Below are 24,904 nucleotides of genomic sequence, written 5' to 3' on the forward strand. Positions count from 1 at the left end.
TACATTTATTTAACAAAGACATTTTATTTTCTGAGATCTACAAATCAGTGACATGGACAGTGCATTCGAAAGCCTAATCTAATACAAGCCAGACACCACCATACCCTCCCAGAATGGAAAATGCTATAAGGCACAATCCTCCAGAATGTTTGCTTGTTTCTTTAAAAGACCTAACGCTTTTGTATTTATGTGTCCTTATTTACATAATTTAGGTTTTCTCCCCCTTACGTGAACAAGAGTATGGCAATGTGTTATATTTTCAGGCTTCACAGTAACGGTTAATTTTTAGTTTTGCTTTAGTCTGATAAACAACAGGGCTTCTTGAAGGGAGTGTTATTTAAATGCTTGCTAAATACTGAGAATCATTCCTGGCTGCTGTGCGTATGCCCCCAGTGCCCAAATGAGTCCTCAGTGATGTGCTCCTGGGCCTCAATGGCATGCAAAGCCTGGCCTTGGTGTGGTGGTGGATCCTTCTCAGGGACCAGAGGGACCTCAGGAGACCCTTTTCTGCCCCTGCTGGCCAGACGCCGGTGGGTCATACGAAGCTTCATACACCATGACAATCTGGGCTGCCTTCTCAGGAGTCCTGGCCACAGCCACCTCAGGGTGGTGGGGGTACCAGAAGAGAGTCACCAAATATCTCTAGCGCTCGTCTTCACTTGGCCAGTGGAAGAAAGCTCCGGAAGACTTGCCCACTGCATTGGCTTGAATCTTTATAAACTATCTTAATAAATCAGCTTCAGTGGTCTAGCAGTATGTAATTGTGTTCATTTACTACCCTTCTTTGGCTTCCCTTCTGTGATAAAGAATCATAAGGCTGGAGAGGTGATTATTACTCCTGGTAATCATTGCTCATCAGAGTCTTCTTCTCACCCAGGGATTCTCTGCAAACAAAGCAGGTGGAGTCAGAGTAATTTGCCCTGCCTGGAACCGATAAATAGTATTTACTATATTGGCAAGTTTACACAGCCATTGGTTTAATATCACCCTGGTTAGTATTCAGTGTGCATGAGATACTATTTACCAAAGAAAGCCTTTCCACTGGTGGTTAAGTAGGCTGAAAGACAAATACAAACCTATATTCACAACTGTAGCTTCTGCTCTGCAAAGTCGTTTTTCCAAGGAGTGTGGAAATAATGTGTTTCTGTATGGCACATTAGAACTACAATCCTATGCATATTTACCTGCAAGTAACCCTATTAAACACCTGCTGCATGAATGTGCTTACAATTCATGTTTATGGACTCAGTCAGATTCCTTGTGCAAACTGGTCAGTGTTTATAACTCAGAACCACATGTTCTTCAAGTGCTGGAAGGGAACGTAAACAACACCAGGATGATGAGCTCCCCAAACTGCACCCGTTTTGCATATTCCGTTAAAACCCGCTTAATTTAAGTTAGCAAAACTTGTGAGTGACAATCAAGAAGCTGTAAGCAGGTTGCACTCCTGTCAAACTCTAGCTGACATTTCTTCATACCATGTCTGTGCCTATGCTTTTGGCCTGGAGATGAATTGCTGGTCTATTGCCTGCACATGACTGGCAGTGTAACTCATGTGCCTTCTGTTGGGATTGTAGCTGTGTGCTGTGGTCCCCAGACTTCACTTGAGGAGAGGCCCAAAGTGGTTTTCTGCTTTCCCAAATGCTAATCCTGGAGGCTGTGGTATGAATTTTGGCTACACTTAAGCAGGATTCTCGTTTTGAGGAGGAAAGGCGAAGCCATTCAGCATCATGGAGATTCTGGTTATTTACTTCATTCTTATCAGAAGGGTACAGATCCTCATCCTAATTGCATTCTAAAGGTACCCAATCTGGCTGGACATGTCCGCAGTGCACTGCAGCTGCAAAAAAGGCAAATGTGATTTTAGGCTCCATTAAAATAACCATAGATACCAAGTCATGAGAAGGATAACTTCTAGTTCTGAGCACCACAGACAAATGGGAACAGGTTCAGAAAAGGGTAATGTGGATAGCTGCCAGTATGAAGGGAAGGTGCTATGAGGAAAAGTTCAAGGAACTAGATATATTGAGCCACTGAGGATGCTCTAGCTCTGGATTTCCTGCAATGAGAAGATGGCTGGATGAAATGGCTCACATGGCTTCCTTCGACCCAACCGTCATATGGTTGTTTCAGGGATCTCTCCTCTGGGAAACTGGTTCATTACACATTGTGTTATACTAGAGACAGGAAGGAAAGAAGGAAGGAAAGAAAACATCTTCAGGAAGGAAAATTCAGAGCAGAGAAGCTATGGTAAGAGAGGAACTGCTCAACCTTTTTGGTGCTCAAAGCATCTTCTCTTGATCCCCCCATCTCAAGGGGCCAAGGAACTGGGAACTGGTAATTTGGAGTGGCAAAGATACAGACATGAAAAAGGTTAAACACCCTCCTTCCCACACATATTGCTTCTGAGTGCCAATAGCCCATAGGTCATAAATGTTTTCTTAAAAAATAAATAAATCTCAGGGCTCAGGGTCATTTGCAGAAAATGTGTAGTCAGCTTGAAAAATAAAGCATTCAATTGCATATGGCTGTTGTTTTCTCTCTCCCCATATCTCTATTTCACTGAATGTGTCTTTATTTTGCTTTACTGAGCCCCCACAAATAAAATGCATGCAAATGTTAAATACATGCAAACACACTTCAAATGTCCACCATGACAAATTCTGTGAATCTCTGAGGTAAAGCTCCTTGTCTAGAAGTTTTAGAATGTTGATTTTACTGACATAAAGAGGAGAAATTCATGCTAAACATTACAATTTTCCTTTACACATTGATTAATTCTCAGCTTGTGTCAAGTGATATTTTTTTGGTGGTCTTTCTGTATTTAGTAACATATTATTTTCTGATATATGGCAGTCATCGTTCAGCAAAGCCCTGAACAGAAACTGATTTTTGAGCACAAACGTTTCCAACAATAGTTGATGATAATACATTATCCAAAAATAGAGGGGAAGAGGGTCCACAAACATACAGGTTCTTAGCATCTCAAGGGCAATAATGAAAATCCTATATGCAAAAAAGCAAAAACAGATTTGGAAAAATAATCCAGCAGTTTAAAAACACAGAGCTCTCAACTTGACAAACTAGGACCCCGTGGACTACAGTTTAACTAACAACCTCATTCTTTTGCTAATACAGCTATGAAAATTTCCTTTTATAATGAAGTTCGGATTTAGCAATAAAATCCATAATATCTAAATATATGAAAGTTGGCTTTTCACAATTTTTTTAAAAAGTTTGTTGGCATTAAATTGACAGCTCTAAATAAAATTATGAGGGATAAAAATAATTGCTGTGTTTTGCACAGTGCTACTGAGCCAAAGCAAACCAAAGCCAAGAAAAAAACCCAAACCCTAACATGATGTACAAATCCAACCTGCGGAGAACTGGACAACTCTTTCATAAGATTCCCAGGGATAAAAAATAAATAAATATCCCAGGCAAAGAGTTCTTCTGCTTGTGTGAGGCATGGAAAAGTGTTCTTAGAATTTCTAAATAATCAAAACCTTTACAAGCTACATAAAATGGCCATCCGATTCCCCATAGCATAAGCTAGGATATCCTCTCCAGTTGCTTACGTCTTGTCATGTTATTCCTTGGACAAAACCAATGTTTTTTGCCTCCTGTAAATTCAGCTGCAGCTCAAAGGTCCATTCATTTGGTGTTGCAGTAGTTCTGCACTGCTAGTTTTTATTTTGAAATGGCAGCTTGCTGTATGACAAAATTCATTTGTTTCCCAATCCTGAAAGGGTAAAGATAAAGGTGTCAGGCACAAATCATTAGGTTTAAACTTGTAATTATTAATCTAGGAATGTTAGGAAAAGCAAAGACCGGCCTTCTTCTTTACAGTTCTCAACCGCAAGAAATGTAATACCATGAATTGTTTCTGGGCTTTTTCAATGCATCAGCACAAGATCCAAGTCCTGGGGCATGACCACCCTAGTGACCTCCAGCTGAAGGTGGGGGAACAGCACCAAAGGTTCTACATCTCCAAATTGACTAAAACTGATCCCAAGAAGTTACATTAGAAGTTGTAGCTGACACCTCACTGGAGACTACAGTGAATGTAGATGTGGCATCAAGACTGCTACTGAAGTGAGCAACTTTATCATTGAAATACCTTGTAAACAATTCAGAATGGGCTTCCAAATGGAGTAGATCTCAACAGACTTCAGACTGTTGAAAAAGCTCCACTGGACAACTATTTGAGGGTGTGATAGAGGCAGAGAAGTGGTCCCTCTTCACCACCCTCACCACCACACTGAAGCAAGCTTATGTTGTTTTACTCATCTCAGTCAGCTTCACAGCACATCTTTCACTTGCACTCTAGGCACCATATGACCTTTCTCATCACCCTAAGTTCACTGATTTACCAAAGTCTAGTACAGGCTCCACAATGCCAGAGAGGGCATTGGGCAACTAGCTTCCTAGAGCAGGAAGAAAAGAACCACCATTGCTCTGTTGTTCATTCAGTGTAAAGATAGCCATTGACTGAGAAAGATAGTCACTAGGAAAAGGAGCTGTAAATATGGGTGCTCAGATAGCATTCCCCCTAAACCACTATTGATTCAAAAATAGAATCCCAAAATCTTTCTAAAATGGTTGGTTATTTTCAATACTTAAACACCTGCTGTGATCCTGATTCTGAATTGCAGCCAGAAAAATTGCTGCAGAAAAAGGAGTATATATTATTGGAAGCTGTGGCTTTGACTCTATCCCAGCAGATATGGGAGTATTGTACACCAGAAACTCTTTGAAAGGCACTTCCGGGTTGGCGCCATCGCCGAATGGCGGACTCCCTCCGAGCTCCGGAGGGAGCCTGCTCGGCAGGGGCTGGGTCCTACCGCACCGGCGATGCGGGGACCCTTAAAAACCACGGCCACGGAGGCCGTGGACATGGAGACTCGGCTGGCACCGCTAGCGCCCTCCCGACTCGTGAAGGAGCCTTTTTAAAGGCTACGGATCGGGTGCCGGGGAGAAGCGTGGTGCTTTGAGTCCTCTGCTATCCCTGCCGAGCGAAGCCGCATGCCATCCGGCGGAGAGCGCTGACTTCTTCCATTGACAATTCGGACTTCTTAACAACAACCCGTGAGTAATTTGGAAACCGGGTTCAAAAGGAGAAAAAAAGAATTTTTTTTTCGGATTGGACACGAGCGGGGGGGGGATCCAAAAAGGAAGTCAGTCCCCCTCCCTACTGTAAACCTTCCAAAACAAGGATGGGGAAACCAAGGTCCAAAAAGATTTGTATTGCTGATAAAAACTAAGAATTCCACGATGGGGAACTACAAGAACTGTGCTGGAGGAAGAATTGAGGGAGAAGGGAAACGTAACCCCCCCCCCCGGGAACCGGGGTGATTGAAGAGAGAGCCTGGTGAAAAGAGTCGGAGATTTTGACAGCTGTCAAAGTAGCTGTCAAAGTCGGAAAGTAGAGAGGATTTTATTATGAGAACTTTGCTGGTTAAATTTGTTACAATTTGCTATAACCCGTTAAAACTTGGATACAAAATGGCGAAAACATGGATAACAATCGGACTTTTGGACTAGAGAAAACAAAGTTACAACAATCCCCCTAGAGGAGTTTCGGGACATTACAAAGATGGTCGTAAGTGGAAAAATACCATTGGAATTTTACAGGACTGGTTATCTTCTGGGAAAGCTGCAAAACGGAAATAATATTTTGTCTACAGGGTGTTCAGCTAAAGGAGACAATAGAATTTTCTATTGAAGAAAGGAAGGGACTGAACGCAAGTTTTTGTTCCTGAATAACAATAATCCCTGCAGAGTTACTAAACTTCTGAATTAGAACGTTTCAGCAGCGGAACAAGAGGAAATTGGACTACAACTTGGAAAGAACAATGGGGGGAGTTTTATTAAAGATTTGAAGTTAAATGTCCTAAAAAATAACTATAAAAAGAAAAAGCCAGCAAGGAGTTGGGGGAAATAGGTGATTTATGGACTTTAAGAATTCCAGGCAGATAACATGGTTTGGTGGTCAGGGGGAAATTAAACCGGGGACAGGGGGGGGGAGAACTAAAATCCAAAGGCTTGTCAACTTTTTTTTTTCTGAATTGGCTCTTTTTCATCTATTATACTTTTTATTTCTTATTTCTTATATTTCTATTGTGTGGGGTGTCCTTATCATTAAAAAAAGGGAAATTGTGGAATGAAAATGGGGTGGGCCCTGGGGAGAGAACTTTTGTCTTTTATTAAGGGTATTGATGAGGAGTGTATAAATTTTAAATTCGAATAATGGTCTAAACAAATTAAGTTTCAATTAGAACTGAGAGCTTGTGGAGCCTACAATATGAAAGGGGAATATGGTAGGGGTGGGGGAAGGGGGGAGTCCCGGAAAGTGGATGTATGAAAATAAGGCTTTGAATGTACTTTAATCTTTACTTTCTGTATTTTTGAAAATCTTAATAAATATCATTTAAAAAAAAAACAAAACAGAAACTCTTTGAAAGGTACATTAACTGCAGTTGAAAGTTTCCTGACTGTAAAATCTGGACCAGAGGGTTCCTGCATTCATGATGGGACCTGGAAATCAGCTATACATGGTTTTATAGATCAAGACAATCTGAAAAAAGTTTGAAGGCAAATAGGAGGTTCTAGCTAGATTGCAAGAGATCAGTGGTACAACCTTAGAAATGCTGGCCCCAACACTTGGCCTAAGCCAGAGCCTACCAGCCATAAGTCCTTTTAGCTAGAGCTACTTCAAACTGGAACCCCCAGAGATAGCACCCCGAGCCAGATTGCTGGGAAAGGGAGGCCTTACCTGCCTCTCTGCTTGCAGTGAAAACAGCACATAAGGCATGAGTGTGAGGCTCCAGACCTCAGGATTACCCCTTTAAGGCACCCCACTCTTCAGCAAAGGGTGGAGCCTGAGAGAGGTAGTCCAGTCCAAAAGGCATAAAGGGCCTCTATCTTCCTTGGAGCTAATAGCCTGCCTGAGCTATCCAAGGTCCTGAACTCCAGCCTAACAAAGAATCCATAGTTTCTGGTCTCTGATAACAAGACAGAACAGCACCCAAACACCATCTTCCTGTTGTAATATTAGTTAATCCCAAAATTTGTTAATTTAAGGAAGTTCACAGAAGGGAAGTTTCATGTGCCCACAGTCCACCTTTATCCCATGAATAGATCTCCTGAACAATGTAGGATTTTATCCTGATTCTAATTTTTAAGCTGTATTTTAATCAATTGTTTGATTGTGTTGATTGTGTTTTAATGTATTTTATATTTGATGCTAGCCGCCCTGAACCCAGTCTTGGCTGGGGAGGGCAGGGTATAAATAAAAAATTGCTTACTTACTTACTTACTTACTAACTAGGATGGGTAATAGATCCCGCCATAACTTATTCAGATAACTCATCCTACATAATTACTAAAACTGATCTAGATATAGCCCCACTAGGTTTTTGTAAGGGCATGAGTACCCTTTGTTGTCTTATCTGCACTTTTTCTAGTTAGTTGGCCATGCTTTCTTGGTGTACTGAAATTGGGTGACAAACTCAGCAGCTTTATTTCATCATGGTTTGTTGGGGAATACCTTACAATTCAGCATCATGATATATTTAGAAAGAGCCTGACAACAAGTTGAGACACATGACATCTCTAGCCTAAGTGTCTAAATGTTTGCTCTGGATGGAAGGTGTTTACACCCAACAATTATTGCTGATAACCACAGAGATAGACTAAAGCTCTGTTATGGGATAATGCTAACACCATCTGGCAGGTGCTGATAGCTTGCTGAGTAATGCTGTCGTCAGCAATTGCATGGTGATGGAAAGCTATTGCTTCACTAATCACAGCTGCTTTCATGTGTTCTGTATAATTTGCTCCCATCTCTACAGAACCGCTGCTACAAAGAATCTCCCTCTTTTCTTTATAAAGATTAATTGCTTCCTTGTTACCTTTGGGTGCCACTGTTGTCTATTTAATACTGAATGTCTTCTACCACTTGCCATTTTTAATTACCTTCCTAAGCGAGTGAAATGTAATACATTCATCTTCTAAGGGCTGGTTTGCACACAGCCTGGGTATGTAGTGCATGTAAATGGAAAAGTTTGTGGATTGAGCCCAGGTTCAGATGTCCATCCTATTCTGCACAAAGAACCTTTAAAATGAAGAAGAGCAGGTAAGGCTCATTTACAAGATAAAAAGGACTACTTGTGTAGGCATTTACATTAGCAAAGCGAGGGATGATTGGCTTTTACCTTGTATGCTACCTAAAATTAATTTCCAGTTTTGCCAGTATATAAAAACCACAGTGTGCTCCTTTACTTCTGTTCTCTGGTTAACAAGAAGACTGGAAACACTTAAGGCTGGAAATAGATCCAAGTAAATGTTTGATTTTATATTCTCAAAAACGGGATATCAGTCATTGTGCATATTCGTTTGTGCCTGCGTAGCTCCTAGGAGAACCTAATCCACCTACCTCTGCCATCTCTACACTGCATGCAAAGACTATGACTAAAGCAGACCTAATGGCTTTATCAGCAAGCCTCACACCCTCTGCTTAACATCCAGCCTGACAAAGAGTTCTGGAGAACTCTAAAGCTTGCTCACTATTTTGTGACATTTTGGTTGGTCTTAATAAAGATATTTTTCTTATTGGCCAACATGACTGCCTTTACCGTTTGTGTGCCTGCCATCCAGCCTCAAGCTCAGTGGGGTCCTGATCATTAGTATTAAGATGAGAACCAGGAATCTGAACTGCTACTGGCCATGTAGAATCTGTTTCAGTGTCCTAGCAATTGCTGGACTCCAAGGGTAATGACAATATACTTCCGACTGCTAGTTACTAGAGAATAGCAGAAGGGGCAATTATTTCCAAGTCCCACTTGTGGGGTTCCCAAAGGAAACTGATTGGCTACTATAGAAAAAGGACACTGGCTTGGCTTGGCCATTGCTCTGACTTAGGTTCTGGACTAGTGAAGTGCAATTACTCAATTGGTAATCTTGCTTCCATGCTCAGTAAGCAGCAATAAAAGGGGCAGAACTAACAAGCAGGAAGCTTTTTATTAATTTTGCAAGGAACTTTTGATAAACAGAACTTTCTTCTGCATCAGGATTATGCAGCCCAAGGATCTTGGCAATGGGCATTTCTGGATAAGACAGTGCCTCATTAAGTTTCCCTTTTAATACTGCTTCTTGGTGACTGCACAAAATCAATGTCTCAGCAGAACCATAGTAGTATGGAAGCAGTCACAGAAAAAACATATGAGAGCAACCCTGTACCACAGGAAAGTTATTCAAAACTGCAGTAACAGAAGCTCAGTTAGAAAGTACACTGCAATTCCTGAAAAGTACCACCAAGACCGAGAGGATGCCAACATGCTTAACGAGCAGTGTCAAGGATGGCAGGGAGAAGAGCATTCAAGAGAATAAGAACTACCAGGGCTCTTCTAATTTTCTCAAGAGCAATATAGGAAATTGTATCAAAACTGAACCTTACTAAGAAGAAATACTATGAAGCAGGTTTGTTATTACACACATAATATTACACACATATCATTAACATATTACACATATTACACAGCCCTGTTTAGGGAAGTTTTTAATGACTGATGTTTTAATGCAATTTTAATATTTTGTTGGAAGCCACCCAGAGTGGCTGAGGAAACCCAGCCAGATGGGCGGGGAATGAATGAATAAATAAATAAATAAATAAATAATAATAAATAATTTCTTTAATTAATGACAAGTCTTTCCAACCTTTCAAGAGCATCCTAAATGGTCAGCATAACTGTGCATTTAAAAACAATGAGTAGGACTATGGTGAATACAGACATTACCTTAACATGAATTAATGTGAAAATGCTCCATACTGGGACACATTTATGAAACATATGCTTTTGACTCTTTGCTATAAACCTGGATGAGATTGCATCATATCCCTAGATAGTTAATGCTATAACATAGATCACAACTTGGACCAGTAGTGCACTTAGCAAGGCTTACCTTTCTTTTGTATGAGATTCTGCCTGGCCCGAATGAAAGCTAGAATGTCAGCATCTGTTTGGTGGTCTCCTGTGAAGGAGATAGATGAACTTTGTACTGGTGAAATCCTGCAATAACAAAGTATATTTAAGCTTTCATCTGAGTTTTCTACTGCTTAGATTTTGTATTCCTTCTTGTGGATAACTTTGATGATGATGATGATTATTTCTTCTTGCTCTTCACCCTAAGGTCCCAGGGTGGGTTAAAGCTTTAAAAACAATTTAAATAACTTGTGCTTTCTGTCTTCAGGATATAGGCCTAATCCACAAAGTGCTACACAACCTCTGTTCATTTCTTTCAGCTAGGTTTATTCAGGACTCTTGGATGGAACAGGGGGTGGTGGATTATGTTCTGTTTTGATAGCAATCAGCATAATTTGAGAGAGCATTGGATTTGCAAATTGCACATGTCTATCTGTTTTACAATCAACACGTACTCACACTACCTTCTTAAAAATAAGGAGAAAATCCATTTCCCAGCTACTTGAAACTGAGTGTTGGGAAAACAGCATTCTTTATTTAAAATATTTATATGCTGCCCTTCAGCAAAGCTTCCAGGGCATTCTATGGTTGCATGAACACGGAGGTTATCCAGACTGCTTGGAGCAAAGCAGCAACCACTGCACATTAGCTGCGCAAAAACCACCTGAATCAAATCCCACAGGCTTCTTAAGTGACTTTGGGTAACATCTATCTCTTTAGGGCTGTTGCAAGAATGAGATAAAAATGGCCCGGCTCAGTGCATGTTATACAGTGGTGTCTTGCAAGATGAAATTAATCCGTTCCGCGAGTCTCTTCGTCTTGCGGTTTTTTCGTCTTGTGAAGCACGGCTATTAACGGCTTAGCGGCTTTAAGAAAAAGGAAACAAACTCGCAAGACATTTCGTCTTGCGAAGCAAGCCCATAGGGAAATTCGTCTTGCGGAATGACTCAAAAAACGGAAAACTCTTTCGTCTAGCGAGTTTTTCGTCTTGCGAGGCATTCGTCTTGCGGGGCACCACTGTATTCTCAAGCCACATAAGCTGCAAGTGCTTATGGGCAAAATTACCTTTTACTGCAGTCTCACATACCAGCCACTTTAAGAGCCAAACCATCGATCACTTTAAAAACACCTCCCTTTTCAAGTAAAAAGAGCTGTGTGGGAGCCCCAATCCTGATCAGGAGTGTGGCAAGTGGGGAGGAAGGGTTTCATGTTCTGTATGGATGGGATGCACATAGGACCCCCTTTCAGTTTTTCCACTCAGAGTGTGAAGGAGCAAAGGCAGCAGTGGATGGTAGAGATGGCAACACTGGTGGCAGGACTAGAATGCACAGCAATACTCCATGTGTTCCAATTAAAAATAATAATAATTCTGAAGAGGGCTTCAGTGTCTTTGCTGGGTTCTCAGCACCACATGCCCTTACTGCATACCTTGCTTTTGAGGGCGAGTTACTCAGTCTGCTCCCACTGCTCTTCACTGAATGCTCTTCATTGAAGCTGGCTCTGCTGTTATTTGGAACCCTGGGGGAAAAATTCATTTCAGACTGCCACATGTGATGCTGCATTTGACAAAGGATATGTTTAATTCATAGAAATCTATAGAAAGGAGTGAAATATTTGTCTAATTCAGTCATTTCCTAGAAAGAAAATGGTCCGCAATGGTTCTTTTAGGATTAAGCAAATGGGACTTCGAAGTCCATTCAGATGATAATCATTCCAGATAGCAGTACCCAGTTTCAATTTCATTCTCAGTATGGGCTACATTTTACTTTTCTATGTTGTTCCCATTTTCCATAGCTATCCCTTGTTTTCTTACCTACTCTACTCTTTTCGCTAGCTTACTGATTCTCTTCCCTTCCCTTCATTCTTTATTTCTCCACTTAACAAAATATGGTCATGGCACTACTCATGAGGGAAGCACTCGCAGACCAGTGGATTAGAAGAATGTCATACGACATTCCATAGCAAAGCAAAATGTTTGCATCACACTTAACTTCTTAACATTTGGACTGGCATGTGATCTGCTGTGCCACTATTTCAAGCATTGACTTGAAATCTGAACATTATCACTCTGAGCCAAGATTTAACCACTAGATGGCAAGCTTGGGGTATTTTTGCTTTTATGAGTTTATGTTAAATTGGCTTCCAAACAGATACTTCTGGCAAAAAGAAAAAGAAAGAAACTTATGAAGAGTGAATGGAAAGCATTGCTTCTTAACAGTGTCACAAGAGCCAAGAAAGCATATCTCCTTGGCTGGAAGACAAGGTCCCAGACTTTTGACTCCACCAAGGCAAAGGACTTCCTGCCCACCCAGCTGAGAAAGCAGGAATAAATCAAAGTCCCCTTAATCCTGGAAATCCTGAAATTGCAGCACTGAAGAGCAAGTACAATCTCAGCCATGGCTCTGATTTTGTGAGTTCTTTTATTGTACCAAGAGATCCTCGGTCTAATGCACTTCAGATATAGATTTGCCCCATTTATTTAAAAAACAACAACAACAGCTGGATGAGTTTCACTGAAAGCCATGCTTGCAAGAATAAGGTAGATCTCTTTGAAGAGAGGCAAATGCTCCTGCCAAAGCATAGCAAGAAGATACAAGGTGAAGGCAATCATCCAAGTTAACCCTGTACATTGCCCTCTTGGTATCTATTTGTGAACTGAACGAAACAATGACCCATCTTTGTGTTTTCCATTAACTTTACCCTTCCTTGCAACTGAACCAGCCCTGGTGATCAGATTAGCAGGCAAACCCCCATCCACTATGTTCACCGGTTTGTTTGAATTGTTTTGCAGAATCCATAATTTCTCTCTGTGTTTCCTTAGACATTTTAAAAGGGAACGCTTTTTCTTTTTCTTTCGTGCCGGGAGCGGGGGGAGACACAGCATCTGCTCCAGCTGTAGTTTTCCTGAACACTTACACCAAATTTTGAAAAGTAGTTTGGGGGCACCAGGGGGGGCCACACATTCAGCAAAGTATTCATTTCTCTGAATGTCTCACTGCTCAGTCGTACGTTTGCAGAGTAAAATGCAGTGCTCAGAAAATCAGAAACAAAAAGGATCTGTCATCTTTCCTCTCTGTAGAATTCTTAATCGTGATCATTACAACTAATTTAATTTGCTCTAATTGGATGAGAGTCACTGTTTCCAGCAAGGCAATTAGAAAGAGTATTCAGTCGTAGCATTTTTGGGAAAGGTCTTCAAGCTCATAGACTTCCTAACAATGCAGTGAGTGTTGGCGATGTTCACCAGCCTTACTTCACAGATGTCAGCTATCTTACTATAAAGTCTAACACTGTGTGCGCTGAGCTTTCAATTATTTGAAATGTGATACATTCTTTTTCAAAATTTCTCACCTTGTTTTAAATCTCAATGTTATGCACTGGGAGTCCTTTAACGTATTCCTGTTTTTATAATGTATTTAAGACGCTCACATTTTCTGTTTGCTTTTGAAGTCTGGTTTATTATGCACATTCAAATAATGGGAGTAAAGCTGGGAGGATTCATCTCTCAGTAACTTTCTGAAAGTATCTGCTATTCATTTTGCCTTGAGAGACAGTGGAGTGTGCCTCTGGGGGTGAAGTCAAACCGCCGGAGAATCACAATGCCCACTGTGGCTACAGAGACCAGTAAATTGTAACAGCTTCCTCCCACATTGTTTTTGCTGTGTTAGCAGCACCAAGGTGACCTCCCCAGGGCACAAGCCTGGGCAGTGTGTGTGTATGGAGGTCCTGGGCTGCCCAGACAAGATCCCCCTCTCAGCTTTGCTGATGTGGTTCAAGGGAAAGCAAAGCCATACAGTTTGGCTTCAGGAGCTGCCAGAAGGAGGTGTACAGGGCACTATCTTCACGGCCTAGGACCCTTGTACCTACAGGACCGCCTCTCCTGGTATGCCCCATGGAGGACCTTAAGGTCCATACATAGCAACACCCTAGAGGACCCAGGCCCTAAGGAAGTTAGATTAGCCTCAACCAGAGCCAGGGCCTTTTCAACACTGGCTCCAACCTGGTGGAATGCTCTGTCTCATGAGACCAGGGCCCTGCGGGATCTCATAGAATCATAGAGTTGGAAGAGACAACAAGGGCCATCGAGTCCAACCCCCTGCCAAGCAGGAAACACCATCAGAACACTCCTGACATATGGTTGTCAAGCCTCTGCTTAAAGACCTCCAAAGAAGGAGACTCCACCACACTCCTTGGCAGCAAATTCCACTGTCGAACAGCTCTTACTGTCAGGAAGTTCTTCCTAATGTTTAGGTGGAATCTTCTTTCTTGTAGTTTGGATCCATTGCTCTGTGTCCACTTCTCTGGAGCAGCAGAAAACAACCTTTCTCCCTCCTCTATGTGACATCCTTTAATATATTTGAACATGGCTATCATATCACCCCTTAACCTCCTCTTCTCCAGGCTAAACATGCCCAGCTCCCTTAGCTGTTCCTCATAAGGCATCGTTTCCAGGCCTTTGACCATTTTGGTTGCCCTCCTCTGGACACGTTCCAGTTTGTCAGTGTCCTTCTTGAACTGTGGTGCCCAGAACTGGACACAGTACTCCAGGTGAGGTCTGACCAGAGCAGAATACAGTGGCACTATTACTTCCCTTGATCTAGATGCTATACTCCTATTGATGCAGCCCGGAATTGCATTGGCTTTTTTAGCTGCCGCGTCACACTGTTGGCTCATGTCAAGTTTGTGGTCAACCAAGACTCCTAGATCCTTTTCACATGTACTGCTCTCAAGCCAGGTGTCACCCATCTTGTATTTGTGCCTCTCATTTTTTTTGCCCAAGTGCAATACTTTACATTTCTCCCTGTTAAAATTCATCTTGTTTGTTTTGGCCCAGTTCTCTAATCTGTCAAGGTCATTTTGAAGTGTGATCCTGTCCTCTGGGGTGTTAGCCACCCCTCCCAGTTTGGTGTCATCTGCAAATTTGATCAGGATGCCCTTGAGTCCAGCATCCAAGTCGTTGATAAAGATGTTGAATAAGACCGGGCCCAAGACAGAACCCTGTGGCACCCCACTAGTCACTCTTCTCCAGGATGAAGAGGAACCATTGATGAGCACCCTTTGGGTTCGGTCAGTCAGCCAGTTACAAATCCACTGAGTGGTAGCATAGTCAAGACCGCATTTTACCAGCTTCTTTACAAGAATATCATGGGGCACCTTGTCAAATGCCTTGCTGAAATCAAGGTAGGCTACATCCACTGTGTTCCCTTCATCTACCAGGCTTGTAATTCTGTCAAAAAACGAGATCAGGTTAGTCTGACATGACTAATTTTTCACAAATCCATGCTGACTATTGGTGATCACACCATTCCTTTCTAGGTGCTCACAGACTGTTTGCTTAATGATCTGCTCCAGAATCTTCCCTGGTATTGATGTCAGACTGACTGGGCGGTAATTATTTGGGTCCTCTCTTTTCCCCTTTTTGAAAATAGGGACAACATTTGCCCTCCTCCAGTCTGCCGGGACTTCGCCTATTCTCCAGGAATTCTAAAAGATGACTGCCAGTGGTTCTGAGATCACAACTGCCAGTTCTTTTAATACTCTTGGATGCAGTTCATCTGGCCCTGGAGACTTGAATACATCTAAACTAGCCAAGTATTCTTGTACTATCTCCTTAGTTATTCTGGGCTGTGTTTCCTCTGCTGAATCATTTGCTCCAAATTCTTCAGGTCGGGCATTGTTTTCTTTATCGGAGAAGACTGAGGCAAAGAAGGCATTGAGGAGTTCAGCCCTTTCTGTGTCCCCTGTTTGCATTTCACCATCTTCTCCTCTGAGTGACCCCACCGTTTCTTTGTTCTTCCTTTTGCTACGAACATACCCATAAAAGCCTTTTTTGTTGCTTTTAACCTCTCTAGCAAGCCTGAGTTCATTCTGTGCTTTAGCTTTTCTGACTTTGTGTCTACTCGTGCTGGCTATTTGTTTGAATTCCTCTTTGGTGGTTTCCCCACTTTTCCATTTTTTGTACACATCCTTTTTTAATCTTAACTCAGTTAAAAGTTCTTTAGATAGCCACCCTGGCTTCTTTAGGCACCTTCCATGTTTCCGTCTCATTGGTATTGCCTGACATTGTGCTTTTAGTATCTCCCTCTTAACAAACTCCCAGCCATCATGAACTCCCTTTCCTTTTAGTATTACTGTCCATGGGATCTCACCCAGCACTTCCCTAAGTTTTATGAACTTACAGGCATGGCCTGTAAGACAGAGTTGTTCCGTCTGGCCTTTGGCTTAGAATCAATTTGATTCCCTCCCCCTCTTTCTTTTTCCTTTCTCCTCCTGTAAAGAGGCTGCATCTTAATGTTTTAATGTTGTACTTTAATCTTGATTTTTAAGTTGTATTTTAATCAACTTATTTTTATTATTAGTTGTTAGCCGCCCTGAGCCCGGTCTTGGCTGGGGAGGGTGGGGTATAAACAAAATCATTATTATTATTATTATTATTATTATTATTATTATTATCTTAGGGACTCGACTCTGGATTTGTATAGAGTTTACACATTAGCCTTTTCTTCTTCTTGAGATGCCCCACAAGGCAGTGGGTATGGATTTTTCCTTGGGGTTTACTACCAAAGCCTTTATCACAAATGAGTATAACTGCAAGGCATTGGAGGTATAGGATCAGAGTTTTCCTTCTCCTAGATGGACTACCTTCCCCGGTGGACAAGCCCCACCTGCCCCTTATTTCCTCCTACAGCATGTGCAGTAACCTCCTTCTTGACCACTGGACCTACCGTATTGGCCCGAATATAAGCCGCACCTGAATATAAGCCACACCTTTAAAATTGGAGGGGGGGGATAAAAAAAGAGAAAAAAATACCCGAATATAAGCCACTCCCTTCCTCGCTGCTCCTGGCTGCATACTGGGGGGGGGGGGCACATTGCGTTGCCGGCAGCCTTTCCCCTTTCTCGCTCTCCCCCTTCCCGGCCTTGGGGGAGAGGACAGGGAACTACATGCTCCTGGCTGCATACCATAAGGTCACGAATATAAGCAGCACTTTAACTTTTCACGGTCAGAATTTTGGGGGAAAGTGCAGCTTATATTCAGGCCAATACGGTCCTACTGGTCTCATCCTCTCAACCCACCGAAGCCTGTTTTTGCATGCAGGGGGAGTCCCTAGCTTACCCAAAACATTGAGATCCACTGGCTACCCTCACCTTTACTTTTCCTCTCACTCTCAACAGGTCCAGTCAATCAATTCACCAAGGGCTACAAGGTATTTGACAGCGGAAATCCTATTTCAGTGCAGGCACCAAACACAGCAGAGTCGTGTGCAGAAAAATACTTCCAAGTTACAGTAAAATAAAAGTTGCACAAGCAGGTTGCTGGTAACTTCGTTGCACAATAGACTGTACAACTTGCTGCACAATGCATGTTTGTTGATACAACTGTTGTGTTGGATTCCTCAGCTGCACAATATCAAAATCCACTCATCTGCTACAGCAAGAGCCCTTACTCCAGTGGACAGAGAATGTTGGAGATAGACATATCAAATTAGTATGGCATGAGCTTTTGTGAGCTACAGTCCAGGAAAGCTTATGCCACAATAAATTTGTTAATCTTTAAAGTGCCACCAGAATCTTTGTAGTTATAGTTTTCTGGTAACTATGTTAGTGATACATTCATACGATTCTTATATCAGATCTCCTGAATGTTAGCGTTTATAGCCACTTATCCATCTGTTATCTAAATTTCCTCTTACAAATGACTTTCTAGCTACACCTGAACCCACATTCATTGTTATGTAGTATATAATTCATGTCAACTTTCACTACTCCTATTAGCTTGACTGATGGAAGATGATGGTTAGATCCCTTTCTGTGAGTAAATTACCAGTTGGCTTCTGGATGGATTCAACAAAGAGCTTTTTTGTGCTCCAAGGCCACAGAGTTGAGAGAAAATATAAAGTCAAAAGGTCTCATCCTATGCAATTGCGGGAATGAATCAGTTAGGTTACTGTGTCATTCAGGTTCGGTGGAATCCTTGGGAAGCAAGCGTTTTGTTATTTTATATTCTTAAATGTAGGAAACTAAAAACTTTGCCTCCGAAATGTTAATGCCTCAAACAGGCTTCAAGGGGACAAGAATAAATTTTCAGCACAGTGGGATATAAAAATTTGCTGTTCCTTCTCACAGTGTCAAGAGCTCCATTACAAATTCTTCATACATCACACTGAGAACATAGCTGCATAAAATGGGTTTAGCAGGCTTAACACACAATAACACTAAAGTGCCTTGAATAAGGTCCATAGAGAACTTAAAAGGGTCATTACGAGTGTAATGGCATAGATGATATTAGATATCTGCAAATAAAAATGGAGCTACACAGTCTCTTCCACATAGAATATCACATTTTATTCATGCTCTTGGCTTTTTATCGTCTACATGCCTTATAATCATAACCTCCAGGCTACCTGATAATCTGGCTGCCAAGAAAAAGAACCAAATCCAACAATAGTACACCCTAGTCACCTATCTATCCATTTGTCAGTTTTCAAAGACAAATGAAATTAGCAATCAGAGAATATAGCTAGCACTTAGACCTAACAGACATTTGGTGCATTTGTCATATCAGAAATAGTCATGTGAAACAGCCCCAAACTGAAATGAACTCCATGAGAAATGCTAGTCTACATTTATAGCACTCATCCATGTTTGCTTTTGGTTTTTCTTAACAACTTAACCTAGGAAGAATTTCCATATTTACTTCAGAAGAGACAGCTTTGTACCAGGTGCTCCAGTGGAGATGGGAAGGGAGTGTTGGAAGCATCTGTGCGAGACCAGGTAGTTTCTAGTGAACATCTAGCCAGAGGGAGAGACTCTTTTGGTGTTGTGGGTAAGCAACTGAGTAAAAGTCAGGGGTGGAAGTAGTTGTATGACCCATTCAAATTTGGGTTCAGACCTGGATATGGGACAGAAACAACCTTGTTCACCCTGGATGACTTGTGTTGGATTTAGAAGCATTATTGTCCAGAGTATTTACTGTACTTTTCCGTCTATAAGACGCCCCCATGGATAAGATGCCCCCTAATTTTGGGGATTCAATATTAAGAAAATGGGGGGGGGGAGAGAGAGAGATTGTCCAGAATGGGAGGAATGCTGAAAAAAACCTCACCCAAATTCCAAACGCTTGCGATCGAACGCAACGCAGAAGCCTCCTATCGTATTTCAAATCGACACCAGCCGCCGCCAATCACACGCCCAATTGCAGCAGCAGAGCCCAATCACCAGCAGCCATTGCCACAGTAGTGACCAATCGCCAGTGGACATTCTCGCAGCAGCACCCAATCGCAAGTGGACATTGCTGCAGCAGCACCCAATCGCAAGCGGACATTGCCGCAGCAGCCTATCACCCACAATAACGCCAGTGACAATCTACTACTCAAGACAGAAATCATTTCCACCGTCCCCCCGATGCACTACCCATGTATAAGATGGCCCCCATTTTTAAGTACTGTTTTAAGGTAAAAAACCATCGTCTTATACATGGAAAAGTACGGTACACGGCTCCTGCTACAAGTAGTACTCCCTGCACTTCTTCCATCTGTTTTACATCTCTACAATCTCATTGTTTGAACCCACAACATGGATTCGTGGCATAAAATGGAACTCAACTCATTATATATTAGCGTGGCTATATCTCCAAAGTGCAGCTCCATTTCACATAGGCGTTCATATGTGTATGAGTTCGACATGAGCTATTTAAAGTCCTAAGTGACACTAGAATATCAGGGGACCATAAAAAAGACAACTATACATTGCATATTTTCAAACAGATAACCATCTTACCTGGTACCATATGAATGTGGTTGGGCTTCAAGAAGCGAGGGAGGAATCTTTACTACACTGGCTGAATTTTGCAGAAGTGGCTTTTCGTCCTGGGCCAAAAGAAACATTACACAGGTAGGATGCAAAAGTCAAATGTGGAAAACAGTGGGTTCGCCCCTACTCGACTAAAATTAAATGCTAAATGCTTTTAAAAAACCCTACTCTACAATTCTAATCTTCCACACCAGTTGTCTACTTCTGTAGCACCCTTCCTTCCTTCTATCCACTCATCCATCCTAGCACTGAAGTCAGAAATTCCTGGTGCCTTACAATAAAGTGTTGAAGGTTGGTTTTAAAATGTCAAAGGTCAGGTTTCAGGCTTTCAAAATGGATCAATAGGCATTGCCTGATCTGAGTGACTTAAGGGACTTAGAATTTTACACAGGTTAAAATCTATGTAATTAAAGTCTCCTATTATATTAATCAGCGGCTTAATTTTGAGCTCCTCCTGTGCACATACACATGTATGTATGTATGAATGTGTAAGATTGGAGAAATACTGCCTTAAATACAGTCCCATTTAGATAATTTCAACCATGTTTTTCTCTAACAAGTATAAGACAAATTTTAAATATTGGAGATACCTGCAAGTTTCTCGCCTCCTCAGACCACCAAATTTCAAAGTCTTTTTGCAACTTCACCTTGGCTTTTTCCATAAGTAGCTGCAAGTGCTCAATCTCTATCTTCATTCCTTTCAAGTGTGTAAACATTGTTTTGTAACTGCAGAAAGGGAAAATAAGTAAAATTCACTATACAATAATAATGCAGAAGCTTCTGGAAAGAAACACTCTTAATTATTGTGCAGGGCTGCACCAAATTCACTCCTCTCATTCCTCACCCCATCCCACAGATTGCAAGCTGGAGAGACCGACCTGTTGTTTGCCAGATGGTGGGGTGGGTGGGTGGGTGTGAGATCAAGTTCACCAATTTATAAGCAAAACTGATAATTGTTATTTTATTTACAGTTTTGAAAAATTGAAATGTAACAATACAATAAAGGAACTTGTATTCCAGAACACTTGGTGCAGAATAGATGCAATCTTCCTGTACGCCTCTAACCCTTTCCCATAAAACTGTGTCCCATTCAAATATTTTTCTGTTCTTTCAGAGCTCCTCTATATGTCCAGACCACACTCAATGAATTTAAGACACAGATAAAAAAAGTGGAGTGAAAAACAGAGGTGAGGGATGGAAAGGGGGCCAAAAACTGCCCCAGATAATCAAAGGTTCCACACATCCTCTCAATCCCCACAAAGGTCTTCTCTTTTCATATAAGCCACATTGTCATGGGCCACCAAGTGCCTTGCCAACAAAACTAGGGGTGTGGTGATAAATGGAATTCCTTCGCTAAATGTTACTGAACCAGACTGGGGGAAGGAGGATTTTGTTAAGGCTCAGAGGACTGATTGATTAGTTAAGCAGCTGTATTTTATTTATTTATCTATTATATATTAAATTTGTATACCACTCTTCACAGGGTGGTCACAAGGCTGCATCCATTCCCCACAGTTGAACAATATATAGTTAGTACCACTGTTGAACAATGTTTATGTAGCTAGTGTGGGTGGGATGTTTTAATGTAGGTTTTTTTTAAAAAAAGAATTAGAATTGTGTTTCAGATTTTTAATGCTGGTTTTAATGTATTTAAAAACACATATATGTACGTAAAGGTTTTAAAAATGTGATAATCTAAAACAACCTTTTCTTCTCCCGTTCCATTTGTGTCCGAAGTGTTTCTTCTATTGGATCAGGCTCATTCATTTGTCGAGGACTGACAACAGCTGCAAGATATAATGAGTGTTAACAGTTTTAAAATGTAGAGCTAAGAAAATGTTTATACGCTGGAATGATAATCGCTTTATATGTCTGACAGAAAGAAGTATCATACACAACTTTTTTTACCCAGAGAGCCCGGTTTCTGTCAAAGGAATAGATTCCAATCTTGCTACAGCAGTTTATCTTTCGTGAATTTAAACTCTTTTCTCCCCTCAGGATTTACCTCAGCGCAAGATTAGCATCTCACTTCTAGGTAAAAATATGCCTGATGGGGCCAAAACTACATGTTAAATTAAACTCACAATCACACTGAATGTATTGTTTCTTGAAAGAAAAATAGCAGTAGGCGGAGGGTCAGGATCGTGACTACAGCATGAGGAGAGCTGCAGTCCTAACAGAAAAGGGTAGCCTCTTCTCCTTCCACACTATGATCCAAACCTTAATTCCACCCCTTCCATGCTTAAAAACCATATATGTTGCACGCAATCATACATTTAAAGTAACAAATAGTTTGGTTCTCAGTATTGTAGGTCTTAGTGCAAGCTTTGAAGACACTGCACTCGGAGGGTACATATGACCTCCAGGATATTCTCAGAGGTGTCATTTCCCAGCCCTGCCTTCACTGTTTGAGAATTAGCTGGAGTTAAAAACACCATCTTGGCAATGCTGCTTGTCCCAGAGAGAGAGAGATGGGGGAAATCACCAGGAACTGATATCCAGCAGTACCTCCCTACCTTTCCCCCAACCAATCTGCTAGATAGTTGGGATCACTATATCTTCCAATGGGTTCCCTGATAGTTCCTCAGCTGAGACCATTTCTAGGCTCTTGTATTTGCCCCATCTAGTCTGTCTTGCACTCTTCTTGCTTCCCAATTGTATGCTCATCTGGAGTATCTTCACACAGATGAACTCTGCCATTTGTTGATATTTGAAGGGCTGGCATAGCTTTGTGTTCTATTCACTGCTGTTGCACACAACCTCTGGAATTTCCCCTCTAGAGAGGATTTACTGAGCTCCCTGTTGCAGGTCTCTAGAAGGCAGATAAAGATCCTCCTTGGTTATATCTGCAGTTGGGTTGTGATGTGATTTGTGGTGCTTTGATACTGTTATTTTTAACTGTATACTGTTGATATTATAAAAGGGGGGTGCTTAAAGCAACTAATCTCAACTGTGTAAGAAAATGATCAAAGAATCATAGAATTGTAGAGTTGGAAAGGGACCCCAAGGGTCATCTAATCCAACCTCCTACAGTGTAGCAATCTCAGATACAGCTTCCATGACAGATGGCCATCCAATCTCTGCTCAAAAAACCTCCAATGAAGGAGAGTCCACCACCTCCTGAGGGAGACCGTTCCACTGTTGAACAGCTTTACCACCAGAAATTTAATAGTTTAAAGAACTCAAAAACTAATAGTTTCTCATTCTAATATTAGTTTCTCATTCTAATATTAGAGCAAATTGTTCAAGATTTATTTATTTATTTTTATTCAAAAATATATATTCAAAAGTTACAATACAGATATAATACAATACATTTTCTATCAATATATCCCCTCCACAGACACCTCTGTGATGATGGTGGTATTAAGATTTTCAAGATAACATGTTTGGTATATTAAGCTAAAGGGAAAAGAAGAAAAATGATTTAGTTTGGCTTCCACCTCAATTACAGAGGTACCTTGGTTCTCAAACTTAATCTGTTCTGGAAGTCCTTTCCAAAACCAAAGTATTCCAAAACCAAGGTGCGCTTTCCCATAGAAAGTAATGCAAAATGGATTAATCCATTCTAGACTTTTAAAAACAACCCCTAAAACAGCAATTTAACATGATTTTTACTATCTAACGAGACCATTGATCCATAAAATGAAAGCAATAAACAATGTACTGTAGTCACACAGTTAGTCAGTAGCTGAACTCGGTTCCACAGAGTCACAAAAACAAAACAAAAAGAGCCGCAAAAACGCAAAATAAGCAGCAAAAACTGACAGACCTCAGCATAACACTCAAAACGGAAGTGTGATACTCAAATGAGAAGTGTAACACTCAAAACGGAGCATGTTTGGCTTCTGAAAAAAGTTAGCAAACCGGAACACTTACTTCCAGGTTTGTAGTGTTTGGGTTCCAAGTTGTTTGAGTACCAAGGCATTTGAGAACCAAGGTACCACTGCACTGGTTTAACAAGGAATTAAATTATAAGCAAACCTGCTACTAGGCTAAAGGAGTGTACCTAGCTTCAGGGAATGAAATTCTGGCTGGAACACCAGGGCAATAATGACCACTTTTGGCTTGTCAGTGTTGCAGCTAAAACCATTAATCTTTACTTACAAAACTCAGCAGCTTAATCAAAAAAGAAATCAAATAATTTATAATAATTTCACTGAAAGTACTTTAGACCAAATGTTTGGCTAAAAACCAAGACGATGTCATGATCTACAGGGCTTCAATTCTACATGTTTGCCAAATTATCAGTTGGACAGGACTAAAAACATCTAGAATGCCTTTTGGTACTATGAGGAACTTACATGAAAGAAGCAAACAGTAAAACTATCAATAAGTAGTTAAAAAAAAAAAGTAAAGGTAAAGGACCCCTGACAGTTAAGTCCAGTCGCAGATGACTCTGCGGTTGCGGCGCTCATCTCGCTTTACAGGCCGAGGGAGCTGGTGTTTGTCCGCAGTTTTCCGGGTCATGGGCTAGCATGACTAAGCCGCTTCTGGAGCAACGTAACACCGAAACCAGAGCAGCACATGGAAATGCCATTTACCTTCCTGCCGGATTGGTACCTATTTATCCACTTGCACTTTTTTGGCATGCTTTCGAACTGCTAGGTTGGCAGGAGCTGGGAGCGAGCAATGGGAGCTCACCCCGTTGCGGGGATTCGAACCACCAAATTTCTGATTGGCAAGCCCAAGAGGCTCAGTGGTTTAGACCACAGCGCCACCCACGGCCCCACTCCATAAGTAGTACACTTATATAAATCTGTACCTATTGAGTTTGGCCTGATAAATTCACAGCCAGAGGTACAATATGCTTATAGGTAGGTAAAGGTAAATGTAAAGGTCTCATTCCCGTTAGTGATAATACTACAGCATTCTCAGCTTGTATGTTTTGTCTGCTGCTCTTTAATTTTTTGTGTTGACTTTATTCTTTTAATGTATTATTTATTTTGTGTCTCCGTGTATGTCTCTGAAATGGTGATGGTTAGATAGCGTCCACTTAAAATATAATGGAATGAACATAACAATAGTGCTCTATACATTTGGGAAGCACACCATAGTTATTTGTTCAGGGCATCTTTTTAACCTTACAACATCTCTCTGTGAGGTAC

General features: G+C 41.3%; 1 protein-coding gene across 5 annotated transcripts in view; it reads right to left on the bottom strand.

Annotated features, from left to right (window-relative positions):
• The window catches only part of KIF6 (kinesin family member 6), a 164,244-nt gene continuing 139,340 nt past the window's right edge, over window positions 1-24,904 (bottom strand). For 2 of the 5 annotated variants that reach the window (XM_081000155.1, XM_081000156.1), the window contains 6 exons: window positions 21,502-21,583; window positions 20,387-20,522; window positions 19,764-19,852; window positions 11,412-11,501; window positions 9,964-10,070; window positions 1-3,742 (listed from right to left, as the gene is read on the bottom strand). In XM_081000155.1, the coding sequence (XP_080856281.1) occupies window positions 3,726-3,742; window positions 9,964-10,070; window positions 11,412-11,501; window positions 19,764-19,852; window positions 20,387-20,522; window positions 21,502-21,583 (521 nt within the window). In that variant the 3' untranslated portion in view covers window positions 1-3,725. The remainder of the gene's footprint in view (window positions 3,743-9,963; window positions 10,071-11,411; window positions 11,502-19,763; window positions 19,853-20,386; window positions 20,523-21,501; window positions 21,584-24,904) is intronic. The other 3 variants (XR_013984511.1, XR_013984512.1, XR_013984513.1) reach the window with 3 other exon arrangements.

Source organism: Podarcis pityusensis (assembly GCF_964106645.2).
Source record: "Podarcis pityusensis genome assembly, chromosome: 3".
NCBI lineage: Eukaryota > Metazoa > Chordata > Lepidosauria > Squamata > Lacertidae > Podarcis > Podarcis pityusensis.